Here is a 20,372-nt window from a genome sequence, read left to right as displayed (position 1 = left end):
AATATCGCAGGTCACTGTGGGGCTGCACAGAATACCGCAGGTCACTGGGGCTGCACAGAATACAGCAGGTCACTGTGGGGCTGCCCAGAATATCATCGCAGGTCACTGTGGGGCTGCCCAGAATATCATCGCAGGTCACTGTGGGGCTGCCCAGAATATCATCGCAGGTCACTGTGGGGCTGCACAGATTATCGTAGGTCACTGTGGGACTGCACAGAATATCGCAGGTCACTGTGGGGCTGCACAGAATATCGCAGGTCACTGTGGGGCTGCACAGAATATCGCAGGTCACTGTGGGGCTGCACAGAATATCGCAGGTCACTGTGGGGCTGCACAGAATATCGCAGGTCACTGTGGGGCTGCACAGAATATCGCAGGTCACTGTGGGGCTGCACAGAATATCGCAGGTCACTGTGGGGCTGCACAGAATACCGCAGGTCACTGGGGCTGCACAGAATACAGCAGGTCACTGTGGGGCTGCACAGAATATCATCGCATGTCACTGTGGGGCTGCACAGAATATAATCGCAGGTCACTGGGGCTGCACAGAATATCATCGCAGGTCACTGTGGGGCTGCACAGAATATCATCGCAGGTCACTGTGGGGCTGCACAGAATATCATCGCAGGTCACTGTGGGGCTGCACAGAATATCATCGCAGGTCACTGTGGGGCTGCACAGAATATAGCAGGTCACTGTGGGGCTGCACAGAACATCATCGCATGTCACCAGTGGCGTAACTAGGGTATTTGGAGCCCAGGGCAAATTTGAAAAGGGAGCCCCCCCCCGATGTGCGCGCGCGGCAAAAAATCGGCGTGGTCACTTAAAAATGGGGCGTGTCAACATGACACACCCCTTTATTTTCACACTGAACATCCATTTGCACCTTAACCCTAGTAGTACCCCTTATACAGTACCCCCAGTATGCAGTTGTGGTCCCTCTGATGCAGGCCCATAGTAGTGCCCCTTATACAGTATCCCCAGTAGTGGTTCCCCTTATACAGCCCCCAATTAGTTCCCCTTACTCAGTACCCCCAGTAGTGGCCCCCACTTATGCAGTGCCCCCAGTAGCAGTCCCCACAATGCAGTGCGCCCAGTAGCGGTATCCCCTTATGCGGTGCCCTTTATATGGTGCCCCCAGTAGTAGTTCCGCCCCCCCCTGTGCAGTGTCCTTTATATAGTGCCCCCAGCAGTAGTCCCCGCGCCCCCCCCAATGCAGTTTTCCCAGTAGTGGTCCCCTTATGCAGGCACCCAGTAGTGATCCCCCCTATCCAGTGCCCCCTGTAGTGGCCCTTCCTATTATTGCCCCCAGTAGTGGTCCCCCGAGTGCAGTGCCTCTAGTAGTAGGCCCCTTTTATAATGCCTCCAGTGGTAGTTCCCTCCCCTAGTAGTCCCCAGTAGAGGTTCCCCCTCCCGATTAAATGCCCCCAGTAGTAGCCCCCCCAGTAGAGGTTCTCCCAAAAATGGTGCCCCCAGTAGTAGCCACTCCTCCCCCGTTGTGCCCCCAGTAGTGCAGATAGGTTAAAAAATATATAAAAATATACTTACCTGAATCCACGCTGCTGCTGATCCGGTCCGCGCCGCCGCCCGCCTGACCTCCCGGGCTGGCGCGCTCAGCGCTCAGACGTTATGATGTCTGTCCCATTACCCACTGCAGGAGCCGGACGGAAGTCCGGCTCTTGCAGTGGGTGCTGCAGCAGTCAATGAGAGTCTATCTGACTCTCATTGGCTGCTGTTTAACACACGCATCGCTGCCAGCGCTGGCGGCGATACGTGTGTTATGCACAGCCTGAGCCCGCCTCCTAGTGCTATTGGGCAAGTGCTCAGGGGGTGGGAGCGGGCTCAGGTGTGCAGCACAGGACCGGCGCTGGAAGCCTAGCGCCGGTCCTGTGTAAATGTGTAGCGCTGACCGCACTCATTGCGGTCGGCGCTACACTGGCTAGCTAGGGCGGGCCGGTACCGTGGCCGGCGGCGCCTCCCCGCACCGCCGGTCCAACGGCGCCCAGGGCACGCACCCCGCTCGCCCTGCCCTAGTTACGCCACTGCAGGTCACTGTGGGGCTGCACAGAATATCATCGCAGGTCACTGTGGGACTTGTAGTTGTGGCTGCACTTTCATCAGTGATCTGTAAAGATGCAGCGCAGTGGCACGTTGATGTCTAACCATCAGTGTAGTTGTCACTACTTCAGTTGTGCCCTGGTCTCAGGATTTGTGTGGGTTATACAGAGTGCAAAGCAAAAAAGGAGCAACTTGGTTTTGCCAAGGTCCAAATTTGCTTTTTTATTTTTAGGCTTTGGTCCTAGCTCTGCATAAGCCTAATAGGAGCAAGTATGACTTTGTTGTGGAGCAGATGGTTGTAAATATAAAAAATATGTCACTATCTGACAATGTTTAATGTCCCAGTAACATTTAGTCAGACCATAAATGACTGCTGTAGTACATTGTGTTCTATTTGTTTTCTGATCCTAATGTATTTCAAGTGGAAGTTAAATCTTTTAGTAGATTTGATATCCTTTGGGTACTTTTTGATTGCGCTGTTTCTGTCTGGCAAATAGGGACCTGCCATTGGGCTTCATGGCTTTGCAGGATTCTGGGGATCACATTTATTTATTAACAATTACTTAGTGTTCATTCTAGGTCCGGCGCAGGACATTGTCCCGAACCTTAAAAATTGCACGCGTGGGTCCTAAAAGGGAACATGAAAGGGGGCGAATCCTTAAGAAGCGCCCTCGTTTCATCACTCTGTGGGTCACTGTCGCCGGCAGGTGGGGAAGCCACACGACAGGCTGTTGCAGCAGGGCACCGCCAAAAAGACAAGGCACATGTTGCCGTTTTAAAATTGGGCTGGGTGCGATGGAACACTAATTTGTATAGTGCTGGCATATTCTGTTGCACTTTATAATTGGGAACAAAAAAGTAATAAAAGAAGACTGGGTAATAGCAGACAGACATAGTGGTAAGAGGGCCCTGCTTGTAAGGTTACATGCATAGGTCAGATAATGGATTGTCCACCCCTATACTGCAACGTTTATTTATAACAGACTTATCAGATCCCAGACATGTTTAATATCTTTTTACATTGAACGTAATTAAAACAAGTGCATTGATTGAGGTTTTGTTAGTTCATACTGGCGCTTCCTTTTACTCTGTGTGATTGATGGGAACATGCTTACCACTTGAAGTTATAGGGAACTTTCAACTTGTTTGTAGTTGTTTTTTATTATATAGCAGATGCAATGTTCACAACTGCGATTTCTTAATGCCGATCTGCTCTTATATATTATAGATAAAGACAAGACCAAATTGGACAAGGATGACATTAATGAAAATGCTATGTCTGTTTCTGCTGCGCTTATGCCCCCTATCTGGGATAAGACCATTCCATATGATGGAGAATCTTTTCATCTGGAGTACATGGACCTTGACGAATTCCTGCTGGAGAACGGGATCCCATCCAGCCCTACACAGCTTGCCCAGGCCCTTCAGAACTCTCTTATTCCTGTAGCTGAGCTGGAAGATGGAGCAGAGCCAGGATCTTCTACCTCTACACCACCTGTATCTCCATCTGTTTTGCTGAAGAACTCTGAAAAAAAGGGTGATTATGATGTTATATATTTGCTTCTAGAATCCAGTTATTTTATTTTCATTTAAGTTGCATGAAATGTAAAAAAGACACACAAACTGTATGATTCTGCACAATTTTACCTTAAAGTACTGAACCCCAAAATGAAAGTAATAGGTAGAAGGGAGATTTAATTTTTCTACCCTCCCCATCATATAATATGTCAAACACTGAGTGATTTATATACACTGATTGGAGCTGCTAGGTCATTAGTAGCTGTCTCTCTGCAGAGAGAAATGCTGATGCAACAGTCTTACTGATTCACTAGTATTGGAAGAAGTTCAGTATAAAGAAAGGGAAGAGCTTATTCAGCCAACACAACACAATACTGTACTGTAATCACAAGCATGTTGTTTAGCATCATGTTGCATATTTCTTGTCCTCACTTAGTCACAGGAACCACAGAACACTGCACTGCTGGAAATTCAGAATGACAAGTGATGCACAATTTATATGTAACATTAACACAGAACATGAGTTTGGCAACAAAGGTGCAGATGGCAGGCAGGTTATAGAGGGCCTTGCTCAGGGATGCCGTCATAATCCCCACCGCGGGGATTCCTGCGCTCAGAATGCCGGCACCGGCATCCCGACCAACGGAATCCCAAAGGTAAGTAGCGGGGTTAGGCACCAAGGGGGGAGGGTTAGGTTTAGGGTGCGGGGAGGTTAGGTTCAGGCATCGGGTAGGGACTGGAGGAGGGATAGGATACCGACCGACAGGTGTCTGTATCCTAACCCTGTCGGGATTCTGACTGCCGGGATCCCAAGTGCCTGCATCCCCTACCCAACCCCCTGCTCATGAGTTTACATTCTGGTGGATCAACATTAAAAGGATTTAATTCTGCTTATGTTACTGACTACAAAAATAGTAGTTATCATTGTTTATATAGTATTACAATTTTAAGTAGCTCTGAACAGATACTGCTCATTCTTATCAGTCCCGGCTCCTTTCAGTTTACAGTCTAAATTTTGTAACCTGCAAGTGCGTGTACACATAAATACATACATACATACATACATACTCGACTCATTTTATAAGGACATTTTGGTGAACTGAAAATTACTATTCGCCTTTAGGGTGCACTTATTCAGACCTCAGGGACCACATATATATTGTGATGTTTTTAATAAGTGTGTGTGTGTGTAAAGAAAACAATCATGAAATAAACCACATGAATCAACAATCTATACACCCACTGTTTGTATCATCCACAGCTTGGTTGTTAAATTGGTATTGTAAGTAAACATAAAAAGGTTAATCTGTTTTCAGATTTAAATCCGCTCCTCTAGATATATGTTGCAAAGAATAATTACTTTGCCTCCGTAATCTGTTAGTAAGTATCAGTTTCAGCAGATAGATATGACCATATTAATTGGCTTCCGTGCAGTGTTCGTGAGCAATGAAGAAATGTCAGCTCCACTACAGAGTAATAGATATACTCTCCAGCATATTGGTTGTAGCATTTGATTATGGAAATGCGCACACACACAGTCCCGGTATAATTACTCAGCTTTCCTCTCCTCACTTGTCCTCAGGAGTGACGCCGGTCCACAAACAGTTTCTGTTGTACTGTACAAATTTTAAGTGATTCCTCCCAGTGTAGGTGTAAGTCAGGGGGTTATTACTTCAGGTTGAATCCCATCACGCACTGCTGGTACATATCTTTATGATGATGTCTTGATTGGAGGATGGTAAAACATATGTAAAAGGAGCTGGTAAAGACTGGATTCTAGATGTAGCGGTATTGTTGTTGACTCGTTTCTCAGTCATATGGCGGTTTCCTCAAAGGGTCAGTATTATGGGGTCCTCTTTGTGAACATCTTATATACCCCTCCTTGTTATTTTTAGACCAATTAGATTGTTGATTAGATAATTAATCAAAGATGTGGCCTGAGATCTATCAAATTAGTATAAAACACATTAGATCTTCCACAGTATATTAAAAAGATAACTTAATAGGCAACGACCTCATCAAATTGCAGTATATGTCGGTTGCAAAATGTATAAATAAATAATAATTATAAGAACAGAAATAAATAATTATAGGAATAGAGAGGGAGCGCCCAAGGTAAGAACATTGTAGTTCAAATATATCTAAAAAACCTCTTGGGTTACCTAGGGCCTCTGTGGCTCAAGAGACAGCCACAATACCCCAGAGACCCGGGTTCAAATCCTGATGTCAAATATTTTAAAATATTGAAAGATTTAATGATGGAAATACTTTTCTCATTAGGAAATTTTTTTATAGTAATATAGAAAGAGGCAGTCTTCGCATAACGCAATGGTCATACCATCGGTGATTGATTGCTAACGAACATTGTACGGAGGCTAATTAATATGGTCATATGTATCTGCTGGAACTGATACTAACAGATTACAGAGGCAAAGTAATTAATCTTTGAAACATATATCATCTAGAGGAACTGATTTAAATCTGAAAAAAGATTAACCTTTTTTTTGTTTACTTATAATTAGGGATGTGCAGGCTCGGATAGGTTCGAGTTTGCACGCCGAGTTCAGATTTTTCCCTCCAAAAAAACGGAACTCAGAAAGAGGCTAAACGTCATCTTGCATGGACAAACATCATCATTCCTGGACTGTCCAGGAATGGTGATGTTTGTCCATGCAAGATGACGTTTAGCCTCTTTCTGAGTTCCGTTTTTTTTGAGGGAAAATCCGAACTCGGCGTGCAAACTCGAACCTATCCGAGCCTGCCCATCCCTACTTATAATACCAGTTTAACAACTAAGCTTAACTTAACAACTAAGCTTGTAATGTTTTTGTTAAAATATATATATTATATGTGGTCCCTGAAGTCTGAATAAGCGCAGCACCCTGTGGTGAATAGTAATTTTCAGTTCACCAAAGTTTCCTTATTTAACCTAACAATATGTTTTTGGAGTGTGGGGGGGAAACCCATGCCAACAGAAATTGTACAAACTCAACACAGACAGGACCCTTGTTGGGAATTTACACAACCAAAGTCACAAGTTAAAGTGGTTTGCAATCGGTACCCTCAAATTTTCCCAACAGGTCATGTTATGAGGATTAGGGAAGCAGGTGAGATAATTACTGACCCAACAAAATGATTAAAGAAATCCACAAATCATGACCTGTTGATGGTACTTGAGGACTGGAGCTGAGAACCACTGCTGTAAAGCATGATTCACTGTGCTGCCCACAATGTCCATTATTTGTTTACTTTTTTATATTGGACCAATTTTGTCTTTCTGTTTATCAGCCCTTTGAGTCTAACAGGAAATGGTAGTACTTTGTAGTAAAGTTGTTATCTTACAGTTCTGCTCTATTGACATATTTGCCTTTTGTTTTTGAATGCAGAAACGTCTCTAATTGAAGATGCTGATCCTCCCAGTCCCATTGACCCTGACAAGATAGAGGTGGAAGTAAATTTCAGTCCAGATCCCACAGACTTGGTTCTTTCCAGTGTGCCGGGAGGGGAACTCTTTGATCCAAGGAAACATCGGTTTGCGGAAGAAGAGCTGAAGCCACAGCCTATGATCAAGAAAGCCAAGAAAATATATGTTCCAGAAGACATGAAGGTATGTTCTTTATCAAGTTCTATCTACATACAAGTCTGTGGTGGGATGAAATAGATATCATTATAACATTTATTTTTATCTTGCTACAGTTCGTTTATTATTAGCATCCACTATTTCTTCACTTCCATAGGGGACACAGGTACAACACTGGGTATAGGGCTGTGCAGAATGACTGGGCACCAAACAGTTAACATCTTTGATATCATGGCAGCCCAGCCTCCTTCTCCCGTATACCCCGCCCCCAGACCCAGGCAGGCTAGTTTACGTTTGGTGCCGGCAGGAGCCAGGCACACACATAACGGGGCTGCTTGTGCAGCCTCAAACTTAAATTTTTTTGTTTTTACTTCATTTTGAGTGAGCAGCGGATGCACAGCGCTGCTGTACCCCCAACCCCCATCGCCGGTGGCCGGGTCAGCGACCTCCACAAATACAGAGGGCTGGACGCCGGGGGAGCAGGTAAGGCGGCTCGCTGCTTGCAGGGACCTGCATTAGTGCAACTTCACCTACCAGCGATCTCTGACAAGCTGGTGGCCGGGTTGCCCGCACCCCAGCTAGACCACTAGGGCACTCTGGTAATGGGGGGCACTACTATAGTGGCGGCCATTTGCCCAGGGAGCTTCATGTCAAAAGGGGAGGTGGCTCTCCACGCTAGCTCCTCCCCTCGCCCCTGGTGCTTTCCCTCACGGAGGCTTCCTGTTAGTTGGTTTTCCCTCCTCTCCCTCCCAGAGAAATCCTGAGCGGCCATTTTCTCTTTAACAGTCAGCTGCAGCTAGTCTCCGGAGATTTGGGCTTCTGTCTCCCTGTATACCTCACTCTCTGGTCAGGTTATACAGTATGGTGTGTACATACGGGACGATTTTCTCCCCGAACGAAAATCGTCCTGTGTGTCCCCGGCAGGGGAGTGCGCATTGGTAGTTACCGTCCCATTATTGCACACATCTGTTACTGCAGCTTCGTGTGTGGGGATTGCCTTGGATTCTACCATGTCTTCCAGGGGCAAAGCGCCTAAGGAGGTGGGAGATCCTGTGTTGCGCATATGTAGATCTTGTTCTGTTGGTCTCTCCCCGCATGATCCAGAGTAGGACGGTTTATGTATCCGGTGCTGCATGGATGCGCAGTGAGAGGTCCCATCCACAGCCGCCAACCTGGATCGGGCTTTGGCTGCCTCCCTGTCGCAGGAAATGTTACAGCTGGTTGGTTGATTGACAAACCACGCTCCTCCCCTCCAACCGAGAGGGGCCTGCAGCCATCTGCTTTGAAACCGCCATGAATGAGTTCCTTCTACCAGTCTGTTCAGGGTTTGGTGCAAGTGTCCACCTCCTTTCAGCAGATGCTGGATAAGGACAGTGCTTCTAAACGTGGACCATCCAAGTGGGAAGTACCCCCCCAGTCTACTTATGCTTCAGACTCTGAGGTTTCCTAAGACCTTGAGGAGATCGGGTCCATTGCTCCTCTAGTTAAGAACTCTACCCTTCCTATCCCTAATACGACTTCCCTTAAGGATCCAACGGATAGGAAGCTTGGCAATCTTCCTTAAGGCTATTTATTCCCATGCAGGTGCTATCGCACGTCTGGCTATGGCATCCGCTTGAGTGGCTAAGGCCATCAGTAGTTCGATGGACGCCCTAGAAAAGGGCTTCTCTTCTGGTGCTTCCATGAAAGTTATTGTCCCTAGTGGCGCATATTAAGAAGGCTTCTCCTATCTGTACGAGGTGGCCCTTAACACTAGTATCCTAATATCCAAGTGTCAGATTCCTCTGTTGTGGCTAGTAGAGCCCTCTGCCGTCGTTCCTGGCACGCCGTCCGATTCTGAGAAGGCTCTGAGGCTCTTCCTATTCTGGGGATGTTTGTTTTTGGTCTGGAATTGGACAAGATGATTGCCACATTGGCGGCATCCAAAATGGAGTTTTCACCTTCCGCAGCGGCCCCTAGGTCACGAGTGTCTAATTTTCGCTCCTTTCTTCTGCAAGGAAAGGCCAGGGGCCAGTCTTTCCAGGTTCCATGGTTCTTCCTCCAATGGCTCCAAGCCCCAAAACAAACACTGGGCTGCCATACGTCCCACCAGCAAGCCTGCAGCCTGACAGGGAAGGGTCTCCACCTGAGGGGACCCCAGCATGGGAGGCCGGCATCTGCTTTCTCAGAGACCTGGCTGGTGACCACATCGGATTTCTGGGTACCGGAGGTGGATTCTCAGGGCTACGCTCCAACCTTCCGAAAGCTTCCTCCGGCCCAGTTTTTACACAGGCAATCGAGCGGATCCAGGAAAAGCAAGACCACTGCTGGAGTGCATTCTCTCCCTTCTGGCCTCCAAGGTAATTACTCCAGTACCCCAGGCTCAGAAAGGCACGGGCGTCTATGCCAGCCTCTTCTTGGTTCAGAAGCCGAACAGGTCCTTTCGGCCAATACTCAACCTGAAGTCTCTACACCACTTCTTGTGGGTCCCCAGGTTCCGCATGGAATCTCTGCATGCTATCATTCTGGCGCTTGAACTGGGGGATTTCATGGCCTTTCTGGACGTTCAGAATACTTAATTATATGTACTTACTTGTTCCTATCCAGCTCAATAGCCAGTGCTTCCTCCGGATTCCACGGCTCCTTGTGTCTTCACGAAAGTCATGGCGGTTATGGCAGCTAATTTACGGGACAGAGGTGTCAAGATTCTCCCTCACCTGGACTATCTTCTAATCCTGGTCCAGTCTCTGGATGTCCTCAAGGAACATCTTCGTCTGGCGATTGATAATCCACCCGTGAGATTGGAGAAGATCTAATGCAAAGTTTCAGTACCGGCTGCTTCGGAGAGAATTTCTGACTCGATGTAACAAATCCCATTGATGGATCAAGGTGCAGACAATCCTCCTCTCTCAGGAGGTCCTGCTCTCTCTCGTGGAGGCTCCAGGGGTCCCACTTAGATGAGGGCTGCTCCTTTTGAATTCTGAATTGGGTTCTGCTCACCACTGATGCAAGTCTGCGTGGGTGGGGGCAGTAACCTGCCAGCAGCCTTTTCAGGGTCAGTGGACGGCTCAGGAGAGCCACCTTCCAATTAACATTCTGGAGCCCCGAGTGGTCTTTCGGGTTCTGTCTCTAGCGCAACCGTTCCTCAAGCATCGTCCGGTCCAGGTTCAGTCCGACAACTCAACCACCTTTGCCTGCATCAACCATTAGGGAGGTGCTCATAATTGCAGGCCCATGAAGCAGGTGAGAGACATTCTGAGCTGGGCAGAGCTTCATCTTCCAACTGTCGGCGGTCTTCAATCCAGTCCTAAGCCGCCAGGACGTTCACTTGGGCAAGTGGGCTCTTCATCCAGGCGTCTTTCATCTTCTGGTTCGTCGCTAGGGCCTACCAGACATCGACTTGATGGCGTCTCGTCACAACCACAAGCTGCCAAGGTACTGTTCTCGCACCAAGGATCTGGGAGCTCTTCTCGTGGGCGCCTTAGTGGTTCGGTGGGTCTTTCGTCTCATGCACATATTCCCTTCGATCTCTCTTATTCTGCGGGTTTTCTGCAAATTGAAATTGGAATGGGGCACTGTGATCCTAGTGGCTCTCGATTCGCTGCGGCAAATTTAGTACGCGGATCTTCAAGGCCTCGCCATCGACATTCCTCTGCGTCTTCCACTGCTGCCGTATTTACTGTCTTGGGGCCCCTGCTTCCTTCCAGACCTGGCCTGTCTCACTTTGATGGGGTGGCTCTTGAGACGTCTGTCTTGAGGGCCAAGCGTTTTTCCAGGATGGTCATTCGTACCATGTTCAGTGCCCGCAAATCTGTTTCAGCTAAGATTTATCACTGGGTTTGGAGGGTTTACTTCTCTTAGTGTTCGGCTAGGGGCCTTTTAACTCTAGGTTCTGTTGTCTCTCCTGGGTTCTCTTTTCTTGCAAGCGGGCCTGGATTTGAATCTTTGCCCTTCGTCCCTGACTGTTCAGGTTTCAGCCCTTTCGGTACGCTTTCAGATACTGATTGTGTTGTTGCCTGACGTCAGAACTTTCTTTCAGGGAGTCCTCCACGTGCAGCCCCCCATTGTTCCTCGGGTGGCTCTATGGGACTTGTATTTAGTGCTAAGGGTGTGTCGAACTTGAGCGTGCTGTCATGTTGCTCTCCGCTTTTGGTCTTTCACTCAGACCGGGACGTTCTTCGAACACTGTTAGGCTACCTTCGGAAGGTAGTTTCTTGGTTCCACATCAACAAGGAGATTGTGATTCCGGCTTTTTAACCACCTGATTCTTCACTGGAGGAGGCCTCTTTGGATGTGGTGAGGGATCTCCGGATCTATGTAGACCGCACGGGGAATATCTGAGAGTCAAATTCCTTTCTTTTTGTGCTCTATGGCTTTCACAAACAAAGCTGGCCGGCTTCTAAGCAGACCTTGGCCCGCTGGCTCCGTTTGACTATCCGCCACGTGTACACAGTGACAGGGACTTCTTGGGTGGCTCGCAAGGGTGCCTTGGCGGAGCAGCTCTGCAAGGCGGCTACGTGGCCTTCTATCCATACGTTTATCTGTTTCTATGCCTTTGACACCTTCACCTCCACGGCATTTGGGCGGAGAGTTCTCAGTGAAGCTCGGGAGCGTCCCCTCCCTTAGTGCAATAGCTTTGGGATGTCCCAGCGTTGTCCCTTGTCACCTATGGAAGTGAAGAAGAAAAGGAGATTTATGTTCTTACCTGGTTAAATCCTTTTATTTGAGATTCATAGGGGACCCAAGGCACCCACTTTGGCACACCTGGCTTTCCTGTGTTTGTTCTGTTTCTGGTTCCCGTCCATCTATTCTGTGTTTTTGGATCTGTGTGTGCGCACCAGCCTTCCTTCTTTCTCCCTCCTGCCTTGGGCTTGCTAACTTAACTGGCCTGCCTGTGGCTGGGGCGGGATATAGGGGAGGAGGCTGGGCCATCGTTATGTCAAAGGTTTTAATTGTTTGGTACCCAGACTTCTGCACAGCCCTATACCCAGCGTTGTCCCTGTGTCCCCTATGGTTCTCGAAGAAAAGGCTTTAACCAGGCAAGAACATACATTTGGGGTATTTGAAGAACAGTAGAGGAAAATCAGAATATATAAAGAAATGTTAATTAAAAATGCATAGACCATCATTGATCAAGACACGCCATTAAAAACAAATTGCACTAACTTTGTTGTCTGGAGGAAAATAAGAATGGTTGTATGCATCATCGTCGCTCAACAAGCTAGGGTGCCAACAACTGGGTAAAGATGTCCAGTCTATCATAAGGCGTTGCGTAACCTTCTCCATGTGTGTGACATACCAGATGCTATTTTTGACCTCCGAGAGGGGGAAGCTCGGTGTGCTTCTAGTGGGAAATAATAGACTTGGCGTGGGCTTCATTTTACATTAGTTTTTGTTTTTTATATGATTTTTTTCAATGCTAGAAATTCTTGAATCCATTTTGTTTCCATGATTTAAAAAAAAAAAAAAAAAAGCAAAACTGAAATGTAAGAAGGGTGAATACTTTTTATAGCCACTATATGTAGCTCCTTAGAATCCAACCTTTCTACTTCAGGGTCCATAGGGGGTCCACAGGGTTGACCTTGGGGGTATAGCTGGATCTGGATCCACGGGCACCACGCAGTTAAAGCTTTGCTGCTCCCAGGATGCACTTGGGTCCGTCCTCCTCTATACCCCGCCCCGGCCACAGGCACCTCAGTTTTAGTTGGTGCCCGGCCGGAGTCGGGTCAACCTGTCGCAGTGGGGCTGCAGGAGCAGCCCCTAAGCTTTATTTTAAAAGAGAAATTTTTTATTTTTTTCTACTTTTTTTACACTGTTAGAGCGGCAGCATCAGACTGTCCTTTAGGACGTCCACGCTGCCGCTCCTTCTCCCCGCTGGCGCCGCGACGCCAGTACAGCGCTGGGGATCGCGGCGGGACCCCAGAGCCTGTACTAGCCGGGCTCTGGGGACTCCCTTGACTGCTGCCGGACGCGACGGGGATCAGGTATGCCGCGGGTCGCCGCGTGCGGCGGCCCGCGGATACTTCAATGCAGTCAGGAGCCTCCGGTCTCTGGGGACAGACCGGAGGCGCTAGCGGCGGCGGCGGGCTCCCCCTCAATTGAGGAATACCCCGCGTGTCCGCTAGACCACCAGGGTATCAGGCTGGTAGCGGGACCGGCAACCCGGGGGTTAATTGCTAGCCAGGGGAGGCAGCCTTCCCTGTCTAGCGGCTCCTCCCCTCAGCTCAGCGCGCCTTTCAACAAGCAGTCTGGCGTCGCTGAGCTGCTCTTATCTCTCGGCCACTCCTCCTCTGAGGTCTCCGGCGGCCATCTTTACTGGCACATCGCAGACTCCCAGGCGGTATCAAGTGGATAGGTCCCCCTGTGTACCTCTCCCCTGCTAAAGGACAGTGTACACAGCGCTATAACCCTCCCAGACACTGAATCTGGGCGGTTGATTGTAGCGGAAGGTGCAGTGAGTATAACTTTTCTGCATTGTATGTGACTATTGCTAGTGCTGCCTGTCTGTGACTTATTCTCCTTACTGTCAGCTTATAACTATCCCTTTCCTTCTCCTACGGCCCGGCAGGTGTGTGGGGGAAGGGCGTTTTTCTGAGACCCTCACTTATATAAAACACGTATTTGTGGGGTCAGTCACATACTGTTGTGTGCTACACAGTACCATATCTGGGCTGTTGTGTCGCATACTGGTGAGTGCGCGGGTGTTAAAACCGTAATTCCTCTGGTGATACCTATTTCTTGTGATTTACGGTATCATGTCTGATGAGGAGACTGAGCGCTCTGTGGCTCCTGTGCTATTTTCCTGCAGACGTTGTGCTGCTGGAGTTGATGGGGAGGACTTATCTCAGGATGGTCTGTGCGGGCGGTGCCAGCTGGTACCGGACCCCTCCAACCCCCCTGTATCACAGGACCCTCCTTGGGCGATGTTTTCACAGGTGCTGGCGTCTATTGCGGACCGGTTATCGGTCCCATCAGCGGTCCCTTCTAGGGCGTTACCGCAGCCCACCATCCCCCATTCCCCGAGGGTTCCACAAATGTTGCGGTCTTCCCCCGGGGCCCAGACTGTGGGTCCTTACTCGGGACTGCCTGTGTATGTGCAGTCTTCCCCAGGGACGCGTCAGTCTGTAGTGCCTTTGCAGAGTTTTGCTCCGACGGCTCCTCCGCCTTGGGTGGATGTTCTATCCAGCTCCGTACAGAGTCTGGCGGCTTCATCCTCGGCGTTTCAGTCCATGTTGCAAGGTGATGTGCCACCAAGGGTGTCTAAACGTCCGGTTGTGAGTTCACTAGCTGCGCAGTTGTCGGACTCGGAAGTGTCCTCAGATGATGGAGAAATCCATGAGGACTCTGACTCTGATGTCATGGGGCAGGAGGTGGAAGCTAAGTCCTCCATTAATGTTCCAGCCTTAGTTAGGGCGGTGCGGGCTATCCTACATGTTGAGGATGATGCGCCGGCTCCTAGGTCGAAGTTTCCTAATTTTAAAAAGGCCAAGGTGACTTCAACTGTGTTCCCCCTGTCTGATCAATTATCGGATCATATGGCGGCGGCCTGGCAATTACCTAGTAAGAGGTTCCATCCACAGAAGAGGTTGGAGGCGAACTATCCTTTTCCTGAAGCTCATTGCAGGAAATGGGAAACTCCGCCGGCGGTGGATTCCCACGTTACCCGCTTGATCAAAAGCGCGACGCTGCCATTGCCGTCTATCTCCTCTTTGAAGGATCCCACGGACAGGAAGGTGGAGACTTGTTTAAAGTCCATTTATTCTCTTTCCGGGGCGGTGGCTCGCCCGTCCATGGCTATCTCCTGGGTGGCTAAAGCCATTGAGGCATGGGCCAATGGCTTGGAGGATACCTTTCCTGATGAGGCTCCGGATATCCAGAGAGCGTTAGTGGGACAGATGCGGGATGCAGCTTCCTATATTGGGGAAGCGTCTTTGGATGCCAGCCTGCTCACTTCTAGGGTGTCGGCTGCAGCGGTGTCTGCTCGGCGCTCCCTGTGGCTGAGGTCCTGGAGGACTGATGCAGATTCAAAAAAGGGTCTGGAGGCCTTGCCTTTTAATGGTGATTTACTATTTGGTCCGGATTTGGACAGAATAGTGGATACTTTGGCTAAGTCCAAGTCGGCTTTTCTCCCTTCGGCCTCTGCGCCGGCTAAAGTGAGGAGCTCTGCCTTTCGGTCCTTTCGGGTTCAGGGTAAGGCCAAGGGCCAGTCCTTCCCGAGACATTCGGCGACCAAGGCCGCACCCAAGCCCAAGAAGCAGGCATGGAGTGCTCGGCGCCCTTCTTCCAAGCAGGAGGATAAGCCTGCTGCCTGATGGGACGGGCCTCTCTCTGGGGGACCCCAGAGTGGGAGGCCGACTTCTCCAATTCGCCCAGTGTTGGCACAATACCACCACGGATGCCTGGGTTCGAGAAGTAGTCTCTCAGGGGTACGCCCTGTCTTTTCGGTTCAGGCCGCCCCACCAGTTTTTCTGTACGAGTCCTTCTCTGGACAAGACCAAAGCTGGTCAGATTCAGGTAGCTATAGAATCCTTGCTACAAGCAGGGGTCATTGTTCCCGTTCCGCAGTCTCAGCGCGGGACGGGGTACTATTCTACTCTGTTTCTGGTACAGAAACCCAATGGTTCTCATCGCCCTATCCTGAATTTGAAGTCTCTGAACAGATACCTCAGAGTTCCCAGGTTCAGGATGGAAACGTTACGTTCCATCATTCTGGCGATGGAACCCGGGGATTATATGGTCTCCCTCGATATCCAGGACGCCTATCTCCATGTGCCCATAGCACCGGCACATCAGCGGTATCTGAGGTTTGCTATCCTGAACCATCACTACCAATTTCGGGCGTTGCCTTTTGGCCTTTCCACGGCTCCGAGGGTGTTCACCAAGGTGATGGCGGTTATGGCTGCCCACCTTCGGGGTCAGGGTCTATGTCTGTTGCCGTACCTGGACGATCTTCTGCTGCTGGCGAGCTCCCCGGAGGTGCTTCTTCGACATCTCCACCTGACCATTGCTTGTCTTCAAGCACACGGGTGGTTGATAAACTGGAAGAAGTCCTCCCTGATTCCATCACAGCGGATGGCTCATTTGGGAGCCCTGCTGGATTCTCGTCAGCAGCGGATTTTCCTGACTCCAGAGAAGGTCTCCTCCCTGCAGCTGCGGATACACAGTTGCCTGAGCAGTTGCCGCCTGTCGGTCCATTCAGCTATGAGAGTTCTGGGGTCCATGGTGTCGACATTCGACATGGTGGAATTTGCCCAGTTCCATTCCCGGCCCCTGCAGGGGCTGATTCTATCGGAATGGAACGGGTTACCTCACCGGATCCGCTCTCAGATGCTGGTGTTGTCCGCGGAGGTTAGGCAGTCTTTGGCTTGGTGGCTTCAGACGGCGCATCTGGTCGAGGGGCGCCCCTTTTGGATCCCGGACTGGGTCCTACTCACGACGGATGCCAGTCTTCGGGGTTGGGGGGCAGTGACCGGCTCATTATCGCTTCAGGGTCGTTGGTCGGCGGAAGAAGCACTTCTCCCCATCAACATCCTGGAACTGCGGGCTGTGTACAGGGCCCTGCAGTCGTCCGGCCCCGCTCTTCACGGAAGGGCGGTTCAGGTGCAGTCCGACAACGCCACCACGGTGGCGTACATCAACCACCAAGGGGGAACTCGCAGTCGGGCAGCAATGTCGGAGGTGTCTCGCATTCTTGCTTGGGCGGAGTGTCACGTTCCAGCGATCTCGGCAGTCTTCATTCCCGGAGTCCTCAATTGGGAGGCGGACTTCCTCAGCCGTCACGATGTGCATCCCGGGGAATGGTCGCTTCACCCAGAGGTGTTTCAGCTACTCGTGGACAGGTGGGGGCTGCCGGAGCTGGACTTGATGGCCTCCCGTCACAATCACAAGTTGCCCGTTTACGGGTCAAGGACAAGAGACGCAGGCGCCTGTCTGGTAGACGCTCTGTCGGTGAAATGGACGTTTCACCTGGCGTATCTGTTTCCTCCGATATCCTTACTTCCTCGGGTTCTGCGGAAATTCAAGCAGGACGGCGGCACGCTCGTGCTGGTGGCTCCGGCGTGGCCCAGACGTCCTTGGTACTCCGATCTGAGGTGCCTCTCCATCGACGCTCCGTACCTTCTTCCTCAGCGTCGGGCCCTGTTGTCTCAGGGGCCCTGCCTTTACCCGGATCTGGGTCGGCTGTCTTTGACGGCGTGGCTCTTGAGACAGCCGTCTTGAGGTCTAGGGGTTTCTCCAGTTCAGTGATTGGTACCATGCTTAGGGCACGCAAGCCTGCTTCCGCGCGGATTTACCACAGGGTGTGGCGCACTTATTTTCAGTGGTGTGAATCCAGAAACTATGATCCGCAGGTGTTCCGGGTTTCCAGAATCTTGGAATTTCTTCAATCGGGTTTGGACCTCGGCTTACGCCTGGCCTCTCTGAAGGTTCGTGTGTCTGCTTTGTCCGTGTGGTTTCAGCGACGGATTGCTACACTGCCAGATGTTTACACCTTTTTCCAAGGTGTTCTCAGGATCCAGCCTCCCTTCGTGCCTCCGGTGGCTCCGTGGGACTTGACGGTGGTACTGAGGGTCTTGCAGGGTCCTCCTTTTGAGCCGCTTGAGTCGGTGGAGCTGAAGTGGCTGACGTTTAAGACCATTTTTCTCCTGGCAATTGCTTCGGCCAGGAGGGTTTCAGAATTGGGGGCGCTTTCCTGTCGCCCTCCTTTTCTGATTTTTCACCAGGACAGGGCAGTGCTCCGCACGCGTCCTGAGTTTTTGCCCAAAGTGGTTTCAAAGTTCCACATTAATCAGGAACTTGTTGTGCCAGCTTTTCAGTCACCTGATCTTTCTGCTGGTGAGGCTTCCTTGGATGTGGTCCGGGCACTTAGAATCTATGTGGACCGGACTGCTTCGGTTAGGAAGTCGGATTCTTTGTTTGTCCTCTTCGGTTTTCACAAGAGGGGTTGGCCTGCCAACAAGCAAACGTTAGCCCGTTGGCTTCGTTCAGTTATTTGTGAGGCTTATGCGCAGGAGGGTTTACCTGTGCCAGCCTCTGTTAAGGCTCATTCCACTCGTTCTGTGGGTCCCTCTTGGGCTGCTAGACGTGGCGCCTCCGCTGTTCAGCTGTGTAAGGCGGCTACTTGGTCTTCAATTCAGACGTTTTTGAGGTTTTATGCGTTTGACACCTTCGCCTCTCAGGATGCATCCTTTGGGCGCCGGGTACTCCTTTCAGCACAGGAGCGTCCCCGCCCTTAGTTGAACTGCTTTGGGACATCCCCAAGGTCAACCCTGTGGACCCCCTATGGACCCTGAAGTAGAAAACAAGAGATATGGTAAGAACTTACCTTTGTTATCTCTGTTTCTACGAAGTCCATAGGGTCCACAGGGCGCCCGCCCTGACGCACCTGGCTTCAAATGGGCTGTGTGGCTGGTCACCGGTTTTCCGTCTCCCATTTCTGTGAGTATGGTTTCTTGTGTGTTCCAGTCTTCCTTCTCTCTGTTTAGTCTCCTCCTCCGGCCTTAGCTGCTTACCAACTGAGGTGCCTGTGGCCGGGGCGGGGTATAGAGGAGGACGGACCCAAGTGCATCCTGGGAGCAGCAAAGCTTTAACTGCGTGGTGCCCGTGGATCCAGATCCAGCTATACCCCCAAGGTCAACCCTGTGGACCCTATGGACTTCGTAGAAACAGAGATAACAAAGGTAAGTTCTTACCATATCTCTTGTTTTCATTACTGTGTTTGGTACCAGATCGGAGTTTAATAAATCAATGTTCATGGTGCTTTCTTTTAGGATGAAAGGTATTGGAATAGACGGAAGAAGAACAATGTGGCGGCCAAGCGATCTCGAGATGCTCGTCGACTTAAAGAAAATCAGATCACTGTCCGAGCAGCCTTTCTGGAAAAGGAGAACACTGTGCTGCGTACAGAGGTGGCCGAGCTGCGCAAGGAGCTTGGCAAATGCAAGAACCTAATTTCCAAATATGAGACCCAATGTGGACATTTGTAAGCATTCTGATAAATATTAACCCATTGCCTTTCTGTTTCAATCCAGAGTTAGACCAGTTTAACTCTGGCAGTTCCGAACCTCATTTAAACTTGTGCTCTGCTAAGTAAAAATGGGACCTATGGAGCACAACCGGTAACAATTAGTGAGGTTTCTGTAGTGTATATAGAATAACAAATCGTTCTTAATTTTTGATAACGTGCAGAGTACTGATAAACATGCTAGATGTTTAAGAAAACCTTGCTGGTGGTAATAGTTGTTAAGAGGCATATGGGACAATGATTTCTATTGAGAGAATTATAGACCAGTGCTGCGGGTCTCCTTTTTAAGTCAAGGAGCCTGATATTTAATTAAAATCGATAAAGATTTCTGTGGGGTAGAGGTGAGGCACATCCTCTTATAAAGCAGCTGGTTGATTTGCTGCTGTAAATGTTGCATGCCAGTCGAAAAGTGTAAAGCCAAAGTGGCGTAACCCTCCTATGGAACTACTATGAGATGAGACTGTACAACCAATAACTCTCTGGTATGCTTGCTTGTGAGAGTACAGTTGGGGTACACGTTTTATAGACTTATACGTGATGCCACTCCTTTTAACCCTTTTAACTGGAGACCACAGCCAGTAGTGCTTCAGCTGGGAAGGTTGCAATCACATGCGACCGCACTGCCTCCCCCATCTTTTATAGAGGAGATCCATTCTGCACAATTTTTAAACTTTATTAAATGATACAAAAAATATATTTCTGAGCGGTTTTGTGGGAAAAAAAATTGTCCGTTGAGACTTAGTGTGAAAGATAATTGGTATGAGATTTGAATATGCAGAAATATTATACCCGGCTTTATTATTGGTAATATTACAAAATGTGACATCCGCATTACTATATGGCGCCAGAAGGGTTCCACAGCGCCTAACAAAGTACATAAACAATTTAGCAGAAGAAGAGAACAGTGACTTGCTGTACAAGACAATGCAGGACAAGAACATGGTATATAAACATTGCTGCAACAGCGGTCATATCACTCAAGTAGCACGGTGGCAGAAGTCAAGGGTTAGGTGCCGAAGAATGGGGTAGATTGTCCCATGCTGACTGAGTGTTGGGATGAGAGCTGAAAGGCTTTGATGAAGTGGGTCTTGAGAGCCCGTTTGAAGTTTTTCAGAGTGGTGGAGAGTCTGACAGGGAGAGGTTGCGAGCAGCGCATGCAAATCTTGGAGGTGGCCGTGGGGAGAAGTAATCAGTTGGCAGGAGAGGTGGCATTCA

The 20,372-nt window shown here is 49.6% G+C and overlaps 1 protein-coding gene across 4 annotated transcripts in view; it reads left to right on the top strand.

Annotated features, from left to right (window-relative positions):
- Positions 1-20,372, top strand: part of TEF (TEF transcription factor, PAR bZIP family member) — a 90,993-nt gene that overhangs the window by 65,709 nt on the left and 4,912 nt on the right. For 3 of the 4 annotated variants that reach the window (XM_088472737.1, XM_088472736.1, XM_088472735.1), the window contains 3 exons: positions 3,287-3,595; positions 6,963-7,183; positions 18,904-19,115. In XM_088472737.1, coding sequence (XP_088328863.1) covers positions 3,287-3,595; positions 6,963-7,183; positions 18,904-19,115 — 742 coding nt within the window. Of the gene's footprint in view, positions 1-3,286; positions 3,596-6,962; positions 7,184-18,903; positions 19,120-20,372 lie in introns of those variants that run through there. The other variant, XM_088472738.1, reaches the window with a different exon arrangement.

Source organism: Taudactylus pleione, unplaced genomic scaffold (genome assembly GCF_031769625.1).
Source record: "Taudactylus pleione unplaced genomic scaffold, aTauple2 ptg000128l, whole genome shotgun sequence".
Classification (NCBI taxonomy): Eukaryota; Metazoa; Chordata; class Amphibia; order Anura; family Myobatrachidae; genus Taudactylus; species Taudactylus pleione.
This window is presented reverse-complemented; position numbering and strand designations above follow the sequence as displayed.